The 13,590-nt window shown below is 42.9% G+C and overlaps 2 protein-coding genes across 7 annotated transcripts in view; one reads left to right on the top strand and one right to left on the bottom strand.

Moving 5' to 3' along the window:
• The window catches only part of ppfia4 (PTPRF interacting protein alpha 4), a 59,422-nt gene extending 56,595 nt beyond the window's left edge, over positions 1 to 2,827 (top strand). For 5 of the 6 annotated variants that reach the window (XM_037102323.1, XM_037102325.1, XM_037102327.1 and 2 more), the window contains one exon: positions 1,208 to 2,827. The gene's annotated coding sequence lies outside the window, so the exon portion shown is untranslated. The remainder of the gene's footprint in view (positions 1 to 1,207) is intronic. The other variant, XR_005075756.1, reaches the window with a different exon arrangement.
• Positions 2,828 to 2,898: 71 nt separating this feature from the next.
• myog (myogenin) lies at positions 2,899 to 6,165 on the bottom strand. The gene is made up of 3 exons (XM_037102328.1): positions 4,549 to 6,165; positions 3,817 to 3,916; positions 2,899 to 3,715 (listed from the first exon to the last, which is right to left on the bottom strand). The coding sequence occupies exons 1-3, from the start codon at positions 5,080 to 5,082 to the stop codon at positions 3,597 to 3,599; spliced, it is 753 nt and encodes a 250-aa protein (XP_036958223.1). The 5' UTR covers positions 5,083 to 6,165; the 3' UTR covers positions 2,899 to 3,596.
• Between the last annotated feature and the right edge of the window lie 7,425 nt (positions 6,166 to 13,590).

Consider the following 13,590-nt stretch of genomic DNA (forward strand, 5'->3'; position numbering starts at 1 on the left):
GCTGTGTGGCATGAGGTAGGAATGTGGCACTAACGTTACAGTAGCAGGCTAATGTACAGATATATGTGTGTCTGGCTGATCTGAGCCTTTTAACTTGAAAACCATTTTAAAAATGTTGCTCCAAGTGACAAACCAACAGAGGATTATCACATAACTTGCAGTTTCTCCCTGCTTTACGGATAATTTTTTGGCCAGATACAAACGTGACTCCAGATGAACGCCAGTGTCTTGTCATTGCTTTGTCACAGTGTCATGAGTCCATAACAGATCAATGTTATGTTTTAACCTGTTTATGCAGCTTCAAAGGAGAAGTCTGGCGCTACTTTATGTTTTTGTTACTGTCAAGGATGAAAAGACCAAAACCAATGATAAATTGATGCAGCTACCAAGTCTGTGTATCCAACGTTTGATATAGTTAATCAGAGATTCATTGGTGTCCGAAAACTACTTAAACCACATGAGACATTTCATTGGATCTCATTGTGATCAGCCCGGGCATTTTATATGATTTTATTGTCGATCCCATATACCTTGCTCACTAGAGTGCAAGATGTGTGTGAATCCACAACAGGAAAAGCTTGTGGGATTTGCAAAAGAGGACCCATATGCAAGCGCCAGAGATAGATGGGTAAAAAAAACTAAAGGCAAGCTTGAATAGCATCAAGCTGAAGTCTAAAATCACAGGCAGGCAACAAAACAGACAAAAACAGGCTGGGACGTATCCAGAAATGAAAGAGAAATACAAAAACCAAACTTAAGTACAAACCTGGAACACAGGCAGCATAGCAGATAACACAAGGACAAGCAAAGTAAGACACTGTTATACAAGGCCAAAGATGTACTTGTGCTTTCAACAGCATTTCCTGGTATGCATGAAACACAGGTGAACAGGAAAAAGACAAAGACAGGAAGTGATAATCCAAAAAAGACACATGAGGCTAAAACTTACAAAATAATCATACATAATAAAGAAATGCTGAGTGTGTTTGAGTAAGGTTTGCTATGAAATACTGCGCCCAGCTGTGGGAATTATTAAGCCTTAGTAGGAAATGAAACTGTATTTGTGATGTGTTTTTAAATCTTCAGTCGAATTTCATGTCATCTCATTTAGACATCTGCTTGTATTGAAAATGTCACAGTAAAACCAAGCAGCAGACACAGACTCAGTCTCTCTCGTCCTTCCTCTCTGACTTTCTCTCTCTTCCAGTGCATTCTCATTACCTATATGGACACATGCTTGCGGCCTTTTGAGAGTGATATGCCAAATCTGGAGAGGGAGTCCTGGGTGCCACCGCGGGAGGGGGGAGGTGTCTCCACCCCTTTCGTCGCCCAGCCTCACCTCCCACCCTTCACCTCTCACCTCTCCTTCGGACACGTGCAATACAGAGGCCATTTCTGACCTTTGAACTCTGAGAGTGCTCATTGGCTGCGCTCGCTGCTGTAAAGGAGACTCATCCCTGTCTCTCCCGGTTTACCCCAGTGCTCCCAGTAGCCTTGTTGTTGTGGTGTTGTGCTCCTGCTCCCCTGGTCTCAGCTGTGGGTTCTTGTCCTGGTTCTAATCTCTCAACGTGGCCAAGTCCAAACCAATCTTCCTGTGTCACTGCATCGTAGGCAACTCCAGAAGTTGGTTAGTGTAAAAACGTTCTGAGGGCATGGTGACAGGTGGTTGATTTGGATTTTGGAATGATGAATACTTGTATAAATGGCAGACCCCACTGCACATTGCCCCTCTACCGGTTATGCAAGGTATTACTCATTTATCGTCTCTGTACATAAAATGGATGACTTATGTTTTTTATAGAAATATATTATATAAATATATATATATTGGAAATATATATGGAAAATAATATGATATCATTGCTGTATGAAACCCAATGCCCTGTATTCGATAGTGACTGTTCTCTCTCTCTCTCTCTCTCTCTTTCTTTCTCTTTCTCTCTGTGTCGGACCTTTGTGTGTCTTTTGCCGTATGCTGTAAGTGTGTGAATTGTTAGTGGGAGGGTCTCACTAAAGAGGGGATGTGTTTCTACAAGGACTCTTCACAGGTTCATGGGTCCAATTTCAAACTTCTCTCTTTGCCTCTTCTCCTGTTCTTTTCCTTTTCCCTCCTCTTCCTCCTCCTCCTCTTTTGACACTATGTAGCTGTTACCTCTCCTCTTTTTGCCTCTCTCGCCTTCAGTATGACACTATGTAGCCTAGACTAGAGAATTATCCTTTAATATGAAGAGTGTGTATGTGTGCGTGTGTGTTTGTGTTTGTATGAGTGAGCGAGCGAGCGAGCGAACGAATGAGTCTGCCCGCTGAGAGGTTTTGTGTGAAAGGCCGACCCCAGCCATGTGACCATGACGTTTCTCTGTGGATGGGTAGTGTGAACACCGTAGCTCCTCTCTGTCGATTCCTGACTTTTTTTTTCTCTCAAATCAAACTGTAAACTGCTGCTCAACATCAGCCAATGATAAACCAGAAAACTGCTCAGAGTGACGGCGGAACTCGTCCGATCCCGCTCCGTCACCTCCCGTTTAAGTTGCCATGTAGACGTGCCAGTGAGCAGTCAGTACTCTTGGCTGACCAACTCCTCATCCAATGAGAACACAGCAAATGAACCAGTGAAGTGCTGGATGGGTGTACAATCTTTTATTTTTTATTATTTAACAGTTTTTCCAAGGTGTCTAAAGGTGTAATGTGCTATGTGGCAGCTATGAGTACTGTGTCTTTATTCCAGGTGTGAAACAATGCTGACAAATCAAGATTTTATTATTTGGCTATTTAAAAAAAGTGAACTGTATTTATGACACTATATAGACATAAGTAAAGCTGTTTTTTAAAGATTTGGATGTTGTGTTACTTTTCAAGTATCTCACCGATGACACACAATGTATTGAAAATGGTCTTTATTGCAAGAATTGGACGGAAAATATCACTTTTTTTCGGAAACATCTACAAATACACAACAATCTTAGTTATAAAAGTCAAAAATAAGTTAGCAAAAAAATAAAAAATAAAATGGCAAATCCACTCTGTAGAAAAAGGGAACGTATTTACATCACTAGCATTCATAACCAGTTTAAATTAAGCAGATCTTGGTCAAAACTGCCATGGTACATATTGGCCCCACAAATAAACTTATGTTTTTTTTTTTAAGCATTACAAAACACACACAAAAAGAATGAAAAGAAGGTCAGGGAAAGGTTTCGAAAAGAGGAAAACTTAAATTAAGTAAAGAGAAAACCAGAGACAGGGATCCACTTTAGAAACTAGGTGTTGGGGTCATGCAGCAAAGTCCTTGAATCTCTAGGTAGACTAAGCTCCTGTAGCTCTGACGCACAGATCTGGACCGCGGGATAAGGCAGGAATAAAGGGAATACAGCCTCGTTGGGAACAGGAGGAATTCAGTTTCACTAGTAGACCCATTTATCAGCATAGTTACAATTCCAATAAATCACTGTTTTGTTTTGTTTTTAATTTTAGCATAAGACACTCAGATCAGTAGAGCTGAAAAAATATATTAGAATTTAGGACGCCTTGTTGGCCAGCTTCGCCAATTTTCGTGTGGCTTTTCGTCAGTGGTTCTGTGGGTCCGCTGTTTGGAGGCTCTACTTAGGAATGTCCATTGGAAAGGCCACAGCTCCATCTGCTGCGGAGATGCTGTTCACGATGGAGGTCAGGGCGCGCATGTTCCCCTGCTCTGGAGAGTCGGTAGCACTCAGGAGATCTGCAAGTAAACCCAGACCCACACATTGAGCATTTGAGCGAGGGTGCACTGATCTGTCTGTGCCGTCTAATGAGACTGCCGTCTGTGTGAAGTGCACTCACCCTCGCTGCTGTAGCTCTGCGTGCACTGCTCGGGAGTGCTGCTCCACTCGGGGCTGCTGCAGCAGGTGCTGCCTGAACTGGGCTCGCTGGACGACGACACCTGTGACCACGGAGATGCACACACAGAAGTTGCTGTCAGTCAATGCGTGTTATGCCACGGCACACCCTGCCCCACACAGGAGCACGGCACACACACTCACACCCCTATCCTATCACTGCGTCCTGTGACAAATACATGTGCTGAATGAATACTGTCTACACACAAGAAACAACACTTTCCATCAGAAAAGCTCAGTTTAGGTCAGTTTGTTATTGTCGTCTCTTTGAACATTCAAATAGCCAAAAACGTTCATAACATCTTAAAACTATAATACTTCTGATCTTAAAAACCTTTTTTGAATGACTGGAAGATAATGACATTGTGTTCTATGCCCAGTAGATAACTGGATACACCATCTTCCCCAACTGAAACCTCAAAACTTTGCCAATTCTTATCAAATCAAGACTCTCAAAGCTTCAGTTTGTCCAGACCGGTTTTACTTTGACCATTTCTCTGATTTTTTGGCTATTAAGTGTCCCTCTTTCTCTACTTCACATTTCACCGTTGTCCTTACATATTCATCCTCTCTCCAAAATGACATCCTTTTCCCTGGGTGTTCTTTCTGTTTGCCTTTTGGCTCAGTGTTCAATGTGATCTCCTACTTCTACTTATCCCTCCTCTGTCCTACTCACTCTGGGTTGGGTCGCGCTTGGTCGGTAGTGCAGTCCCTGTTGTCCCGTCTCAGTGTCCTGCTGGTTGAGGGAAGACACCAGGGCCTGCAGCCTCTCAATGTACTGGATGGCACTCCGCAAGATCTCCACCTTGGGCAGCCTCTGGTTTGGGTTCATCAGGGTGCTCCTCTTCAGAGCATCGAAGGCCTCGTTCACCTTCTTCAGGCGCCTCTTCTCCCTCATCGTGGCTGCCCTTCGACGGTCCATGGTAACCGTCTTCCTTTTGCACAGCTTACAGGCCCAGGGCAGGCACTGGCCCGGGCAGTGGGGCTCGGAGTGAGGTGACAGGCTGGATGGAGAAGCTTTCTCCTCTGTTCCTGCCACCCCAACTCCAACACCCCCAGACAGACTCCCGCACAAGCCCATCATGGAGTTCCTATCCTGGTAGGCGCCCTGGTCATACGCCCCAGGCAGCCGAGAGGGGAAGTAGCTGTCACCCCCCTCGTAGAAGCGCTGGTCGGGGAAGAAGTAAGGGTTGGTCTCAAAAAGCTCCATACTGGACAGCGCTGTGGTCTGAAAGGGGACGAAGATTCCTGCTTCCCCTGGAAACTGCTCTAACTGTATGTTGACTTCTTCGGTCCTGCGCCTTGAGCGTGTGTGTCCGAGTGTAGGTGTGTGTGGCTGCCTTGCCTGGGTTTGTGATGAGGGGAAGACGTGTGTGGAACAACTGGTGTGGAGCAACTGTAGGCTGGCATTTAAACCCCTCTGCCTGCTGCAGGATCACAGGGTTAAATTTAGCACGAGCCCCCAGAAACCTGACACGACGTTTAGCTGTTGCTGCACATCTACACTTCACATCTCTGTTGGGCTCTGCTCTCTAGGGCATTAAGGCCCGTTTATGTGTGTGTGTTTACGTGCCCTTGTGTGGGTCTGCGCTCATGTGTGTCTTAAGAGGCCAGGATATGATCAAGTTGCCGTGGAAATGGGAGAGATAACCTGGGATCAAAGATGCCCGTCTTAATGAGCTAATCCCAGACTCGCGTCTCCCTCCATGACACCATACATGAAGTCCCCTGCCATGGGGGTGGAGGAGGGGGACGGGCGGGCGGCAGGGACAGTCTGGAAACAGCTGTCACTTCTACTAGAAGCCAATGATATACAATGACAAGATGTTGTTTGACTCTGAGTTTGCGATGCAAAGGAAATGAGGCCAGAGATTGTTGTTTACTCAACACTAGGTAACAGATAAACACTTGATGTTGTGACTGAAGGTTCAGAGTTATCAGCTTGATCGATACTAAATGTGTTACAGCTGAGGGGACACAAAAGCTCTTGCCATTGCTGGGTCTTGGTTTTATGTTACCACATTAATATCTTCTGACTCTCCCTCTAAGATGATTGCGCAGTGTGATGCAAGTGACCTTCTGAGTTAAACTGAACTCAGACAGGCCTGTGCAGGAATGGACAGAGCATAGTACAGGAAGCCGAGAACCGAGTTGACACTTGCTCGCGTTACTCACAGAAATCATGGGACAATAATGAGACGACCACGCAGAGGCATGGCCTTCGTTGTCCTGACCTCTTCCACTCAGTCGTAGTGTTAGCCTAGCCACCAGGTGTTAATCCTTCCAGGACATGATTCACCTCATAGCTCACCGGCTAATTCGGACTGGTTTCCGCCAGCGCGGACAAACCGCCAAAACACACACTTCTGTCAGTAGAGAAGTGGCCTTGAATGACAAGCATAGTGTGAGATGTGTTATCCCTGCGTGTCTTTTATCATTAATATTGGTTTATATTGGTTTTACACATACCTTTTCTGTAAACAGCGATTGCTCTCATTGGTAAATCATCTGACGTTCAATAGCATCTTCTTAACGTTAGCAAAAACGTTTTAGTTGGCAAGCTAATGCTAATACAGTTTTTTTGGTTAAAGCAATGTAATTTTAAATGTCACAGTGAAAAACAGCAACATGTAGTAATGTTATTATTTGATTAGTCTGAGCAGACATCTGAGGCAGCTTGTAAACCAGTAGGCTACTTCCCCCTTACTACTTGCAATTCATGGTGTAGGTTACAGCACAGTGCTTAGTTTTATGGTGGTTCTTTTCTGACACACTGAGCCTCTCTGGCCAGTTACCTAGCTAAAGCTTTTGTAGGTATGGGTGAATTTAATATACAGCTGTAGTTTCCCTAAACTCTTGTTACACTAGCCTAGGCCTAGGTAAAACATTTTATTTGTATACCTAATGGGTGGGTAGTTTTTGATTAAAGCAACATAATTTATAATCTAACAGAGAAAAACATAGATTTAGTAACAAATGTTGTTAATGTATTTTTTGTTTATTCTGAGTAAACACCTCCTTAACCACAGTACTACTTCCTAGTTGCAATTTCATGGCGTACGTTTTAGTGCATTGCTCAGTTTTTTTTCATCACTTCTCTGCAATAAAAACACTTTCATTTTGCTGAGTAATATTGCCTTTTCACAGTTGTGGACTGATATCTGCCCCACGTGACGAGTAACTTTTTTTTTACACCACAACACGATAAGCATGTTGTTGTGTATGTAATTGTGTCAGTTTCTGGGTCACTGTATTGTTTATCCTGGGGGTAGTTTACCGGCACTAAATGGAACAGAGCTGTAATCATTAAAATTAATTACACTTGTGATTTTTCTTCTATTACAGCTTTGCAGAGAAATTGCTTTTAGAGAGTGATCTTAATGGGATTCTTAATTAGTGCTTTATTAAAGGCAGATATGAGGGAGCTAAAATAGATGTCAAGCACACACAAAGCGCTGGCAAGCAAGACAAATGTAAAGCATGCTGTCTGCTCCAGGTGCCTAGTAAGAGTCCTTAATGTGGTGGGCTATTTGACAGAAAAAGTCATATTTATCAATTAACTGTCCTGTTCCTATATTAACTATTTTTATCTATTCTTGTATTCCTAACTTATGTTTCCTCATTTTAAGGTTTTAATAAGTCAACAGTCACACTAAGACAAGAAATATAGATGACTATAAATCGTTTGTCTGTCAGAGGTTGGTGAATCTATCCCCCTCCATGTAAAATGAAATGACTTCTTGATACAGTCAGGGGGGTCAGCGCTGGGACGCAGTGGTCTGGCAGCACTGCGGGCAGTGCATTGTGGTCCAGCTCTTGGCTGTGGGCTCCCGTTTGGGGTCGAGGCGGAGTGCAGAGTGGAGGCTTGGCGCAGGGCTGCGGTGGGCTGTCAGGTTAGTCTGTGATGGATAGTCACTGATGGTGGAGCGAGTACAAAGACGCCTGTGTTGCTCTCAGGGGTACAGCAGGGAGGGGGTCTGCAGTGTGTCAGAGTCACTCATAACCCTCTGTCATCTTAACCCATTGTCAGCAGAACCAGAGACCTCTGTGCGTGTGTGCGGTAGTAAGTGTCCGGCACACACTTGTGTCTTCTCAGCATTTTGAAGTGAACACTTGAGATGCAGCAAAGCAGAGGATCGGCTGTTTGTTTACTTTGTGAAAATAGTGTACATGCTGAATCCTCATTCAGTCAGATTACACTCAAGTGATATAATTTATCTTTACCTGTTCCCTCACATGTAAGACCATGATGAAATACATTTTAATGTCTGTAATCACATTTGATTTGAGCCTAAAGTGCACATCTATTGATGGAACAAGTAAAGATCTCAGAGGAACTGACAAACAGCAATAAACCTTCAATTTGCTGTAAAGCAAAAAAAAATATAACAGTGATTTAAAACAGTCAAAGCCGAATTATTCACAGAAAAATAAGATATATTGATCACTCAAAATCCACTAGAGTGTGTCCACGAGTGTGTATGTGTTTATGTGTGTGTGCTGTGTAGCAGGGATTGCCCCGTCACTGGTAACACTGTTCCACTTCTCCTCAGTGACAAGCAGCAGCACATCGTGAGACAGCTGAGCAGAGGGGGAGGAGGGGGAAGGGAGTCAGTCCTCCTCACCCCAGGTTAGCCTCAAGATCATCACTGACCTGGAGAGCTGTCATCCGAGTACAGTCGGGAAATCTCAGATATGTAAGAGGAGAGTAGCATAACAGCAGCAGAGGGGTGTTGATTAAGGATGGATAAACAAGGATGTCTATCCAGTTAGATATAATATAACATACAACAACAACAAAAACAAAAGTGAACTACATTCAATGACATACATGTGTTTGATGATGCTACATTTTACATGTCCTGGTTTTTCTTCCACGTTTAAAAGAGCTGTATAATTTGGTACAAATTAAATCATATGATTATTTGAGTGACTTTAGTTTTGATGAGTTTATAATGAAGCTGAAATCTGAGCCTAATTGCTAGAAAATCTGACTGACTTAAACCCAAGTAATTTATCATTAGAAACCTGCTGTGCTTGCGTGTGGACATTTTTTTTTTCTACATTTTTCTATGTTCATCAGCTTTTCCCTGCTGTACACTAATGGCAGGAGTCTCCAGGTGAGCTTTCAAGTATTTCCTCTGCCAAGCAGGTTATGTTTCCATGCATGTCAGTTAATTAGTTTGTTAGTTGGTTTGTTGGAAGGATTAATCAAAAACTACTGAACAGATTTCCACCAAACTTGGATGGAGGATGGGTCCACTACCAAAATTGACCTTGGACATCGATTTTTTTCTTTTGTGGGGATCTGGATAAAAAGAAGGATCCAGGAATTTCTACTATTTTTTCTCTAACTCTCCAAGATAGGGCACTTTTCAACATTTTCAATGATTTCTCAAGGAACAATGCTCGGATTTCAAATAAAGGAATCAGATGTTTTTTTGTCTGGAGACTGTTTGGCCTTGGCGGAGGAATACGCCCTGCTGAGTGCCATTCTAATTTGAAACTGATTCATTTCAAGAGTACCAATTGAACACTGTCTCCGTTTTCATTCAAATTACAACCAAAATTCAATGCTCTCCCCAGGTTCCTTTACAAGTTCCTTGTAAATATAAACTGTATAGTCATCAGTACATTTCTTGAAAACTATTTAGAAACTCTAAGACTTATTTTGTTACCTTTTTTGGAACTTTTGCCACCGAAAGACCCATTTTCATGAAAATGTTCTCATTCATTTGTACCTATTTCTCGAGCACATTTAGAAAACAACAGTTGACCAAAGTGCCGTATGACCAAAAATTACCGAAGCCAGAAAACTAAACATAAGAAACACATCAGTTTAAAAGACAAGAGTACAAAAACATAATAAAAATGAAAACACTATGAGATAAAGAGGCAACTTGTTTGTTTCAGAGTTTGGGAGCTTCAGCTGCAGTTTCTGTCTCGACCTCTGATACTTTTCTAAAACAGAGGGCAGAGGCCTCGACCCTTGCGTATGTGATGAATATGTGATGAAAATGCCTTTAACATTAACATGGGAATTGACACGTTCCAGTGATACAGTTGATTAAAATTGGAAGGAAAAAATGTTTAATTTCTGGGTTTAAACTTGAGTGTTTCTGTATGAACCCTGACGCTGCTCTGTTTGAGGTCTGGACTCGTGCAATAATGTTACGGACTGATTAACTGCCTTCTGAAAAGGACACGGTCACCATAGTGACAGCAGCAGATGCCCAAGTGTGTCGCCATGATAACGCCAAGTCTACGACTGAAGCCTTTGATATCAGATTTCCGTACAGCACAATGCAGAGCTCTCTTCTTTCCGATGATGGTTCATTTACACCGACTACACCACATGATGACAAGCAGTGTACTCCCCCCGAGGTGATCATAGACACATCACAATGAAAGCAAATCAATCCACTCTGAAACAAATGAATGGGAGCAGTCAGAGCTGATTACTACTCCACCGCGCGCCACTATTTCTGTTGAGTAATGAACCTTACATAAGCTTACAGCGCTGCACCATTTGAGTGATGTCTAAAGGTGATGTGACACTACTACGGCCCGGGTAATCATCGGGAGAATACTCCCATTCATTCCTGCTCAGAATGAAGTGCCCCCACCTGTGTTTTCACAAGGCTCTGGAGGCCTGGAGAAAGCTTTCTAAGTCAGGGGGGAAACAGTAGTTCTGTAGCCCGACCACGCTGCTGCTCACTGGGGCTTTTATCGCGGAGTAATCCCCTACAACAAACAGAATGGCCGGCATGTGCATACGCAGCTGTCGCAGTCTTAGTGCAAGTGGTGTCATGTTAAATCACAGGAATGGACTGAGCCCCTGAGCCATCCGCTGCCCTTCCCTCCGCTGGCATCCCACTCACTGCGAGGCTCCAGCACACATGGACAAACAACCATACATACTCATACCTACATACATAACCCACTTCCCTCTTACATAGTTTGCAGCACATGGTGGCCCTAAAGTTATTTACTGTAAATAACCTGTGCTCCTCTGATACAAACATCCACATTAATGACATGGCATATATTCCAATGGTGCCACAGATTGTATGACAAACGGGGCTGGGGGGGTTACTTTGAAAACGTATTCCCACACAATTACCAATTACCTAATAAAAAACTGAATTAGTAATGTAATCCAAGCATCACAATATTAAAGTCATGTAACTTTCCATTACTTTGGATTACCTCAATACCAAACAACATATAATGAGCATGTCTCCTATTTTACTGAATGTATCTGCGCTCTAACAACAGCTGTTTTCCTGTAACTTTACTTGAATTCCATCACCTTTATTGTACCATGATTATGTAATCCCATTACATATATTCCATTACTCCCCAAGCCTGATGATGACCCAAATTAGGCACAACAGGCTAGAAAACACAACACATCCATTTTTGTGAGACTGACACTTCCACTTAAGTTATTGATGGAATGGAACTAAATATTTTTTACTCAAGTACTGTGTCGCTATTTATGTAAAATTCTGAAGTATCTGAGTATTTCCATTTTCTGTTACTTTATACTTCCACTCCATCAAAATTGGAAAGAAAAAAGGGCAGGGTTCGAGTCCCACTGATGTGGAGTGTGCGTGTTCTCCCCGCACTTGCGTGGGTTTTCCCCAGGTTCTCCGGTTTACCCAACCATCAAAAACATATTCACTTGGTTGATTCTCCAGTCTGTATGCTTGGCCAAGGCACTGGCTATGATCTGGAGTTGGTCCCCGGGGATGTGCACACTCTGCCCACTGCTCCCTTGGGATGGGTTAAATGCAGACTACCAGTCTCACCTTGTTGTACTTTGTATGATCTGAATGATCAAATAAAGATTCTTCTTCAAATAATGATTCTATCTTTATCTTTCCTCCACTACATTTATTTGATAATTTTAGTTGGATTCCAATAATTGACAAGGGTGATAATCAGTTGACCCATAGCATACAGTATATACACAAATGTGTGTATATCTATAATTTACTTTTATGTGTATTTTTGATACTTTAGTACATTTATTGCCAGAGGTTTACTATCAGGTTTGGGGAGTAAAGTATGCATGTAATGGGATAACGTAATCAGGATACAAAAAGTGACCTGTATTCTGGTAAAGTTACAGAAAAAAAGGATGTAATTAGATTACAGACACTCGGTGAAAAGAGGGATGGCTGCTAGATTACAACTTTTAATAAGAGTGATAGACAGGTCTGTAACTGTGCACATGTGCACACGTGACGAGTCACACACTTACAGAAAACACATTTGTTAGTAAGATTAAATAAAAGTCATCCTATTTATATTTCATAGTTACACTAATATAATATCACGATACTTGGATTATGTTACTGACTGCATTTTTTAAACAAATAATTAGTAACTGTATCAGAATTCATTTTGTTACTTGTACTCAAGTATGACTTTTGGGTAGGAAGGTATCTGACAGGGTGAAGCGTAGCCCTCATAAATATATCCTGCTTAATCAGAAGGCAATTTACACCTTGACGTTGCCCAAGTGTAAACCACAATGAGCATAGCTCCTCCAGGAGACACAGCTGAATGCCGTCTGAGGCCAGCTATGTGTGTGTGACTGCAGAGTGTTGTGAGCTCTGTGTGGACGACTATGCGGAAACTATGCCCTGATCCCAGTCAGCCCGGCCTTTCAGTGTCATCTTCCATATCTGGCCTCCTGCTGTGGGTACAAGGGAGGAGAAGCTCTCTATGTTCCCCCACTATTCTCTTAAAGTGTCACATTTCTGACATTATTTATCACTACTCTTAGTTTAAAATGATCTGTCTTTATGCCTGTTTCTCTATTCCGAGCTTTGTTTTTCTCTGGCTCCACTGACCTTCTCCCATGTCACCAGTGGGACAAATTTAGCGGCCTGGTTTCTGGAGCGACCAAATAGTCGGACACAACAGAGGGAAAGTGTGTGTGTGTGTGTGTGTGTGTGTCCATGGAGGTGAGAAAGAGAGGTCCTGGCTACAGATACCGTTACAAACATCCAGACACACAACCAGAAGAAAGCAAAGAAGGGTAAACAGGCTCAGGCTCGCCGCCCTGGAGGTATGCAGCAGACGAAGGACACAGGAAGAGAGTGACACAGAAGTATTACGTATATTTATAAAGGTGCTTCAAAGGTATGAGAACATTAACAATGATTAGAGTCAGTCAGAGCAATAAAATCATAAGTGTGGACAAAAACATGAGAACAATGTTCGACAGAGGGCTTCAGTCCTAACTATTTTCCCTCTAGGAAGTATTGCATACGCCATAGGGGATAAAGAGAGAATGTGTTAAGTTATTCTGGGATGTTGGGATGGAGGTACTGTCGCCATGGAAACATGCAGATCCCTTACCACTCCCTAGACTGAGCCATTCTAGAGCTGCCAAGCTGTGGGTGCCATGTCACCAGGGGTGTTATGCCATTCTTCGTCTCTACGCTGTGTGACATGCCAGACGCCGCGGTCAAAGCGGTCTGTGCCACTCTTGAATTAGACGCAGAGCGAGGGAAAGATTTCAGTGTGACCGTCACAAGCACTTAATACTGTAGTGAAAATCACAGGGAGGACAGCAACACCCACCTACCTCTGCCCTATGCAATGTGTGCCAGAGGTGGAGTGTATTAAAGAGCTTTGTTTACATGTGAGCACAAATGAAAGAAGATTGTGCTTAACTTGATTTATTAATTTTTTGGGATAC

The sequence above is a fragment of the Acanthopagrus latus genome, chromosome 6, assembly GCF_904848185.1.
Source record: "Acanthopagrus latus isolate v.2019 chromosome 6, fAcaLat1.1, whole genome shotgun sequence".
Classification (NCBI taxonomy): domain Eukaryota; kingdom Metazoa; phylum Chordata; class Actinopteri; order Spariformes; family Sparidae; genus Acanthopagrus; species Acanthopagrus latus.

What these genes read in the sequence shown, in the direction of transcription:
- myog (XM_037102328.1), bottom strand. Translation starts at nt 5,082, where the DNA reads ATGGAGCTTTTTGAGACCAACCCTTACTTCTTCCCCGACCAGCGCTTC. An exon ending in CAAGCGCGACCCAACCCAGA is followed by an intron (nt 3,917 to 4,548) that starts GTGAGTAGGACA and finishes CCGTGGTCACAG; the next exon opens with GTGTCGTCGTCCAGCGAGCC. An exon ending in GCAGAGCTACAGCAGCGAGG is followed by an intron (nt 3,716 to 3,816) that starts GTGAGTGCACTT and finishes GTTTACTTGCAG; the next exon opens with ATCTCCTGAGTGCTACCGAC.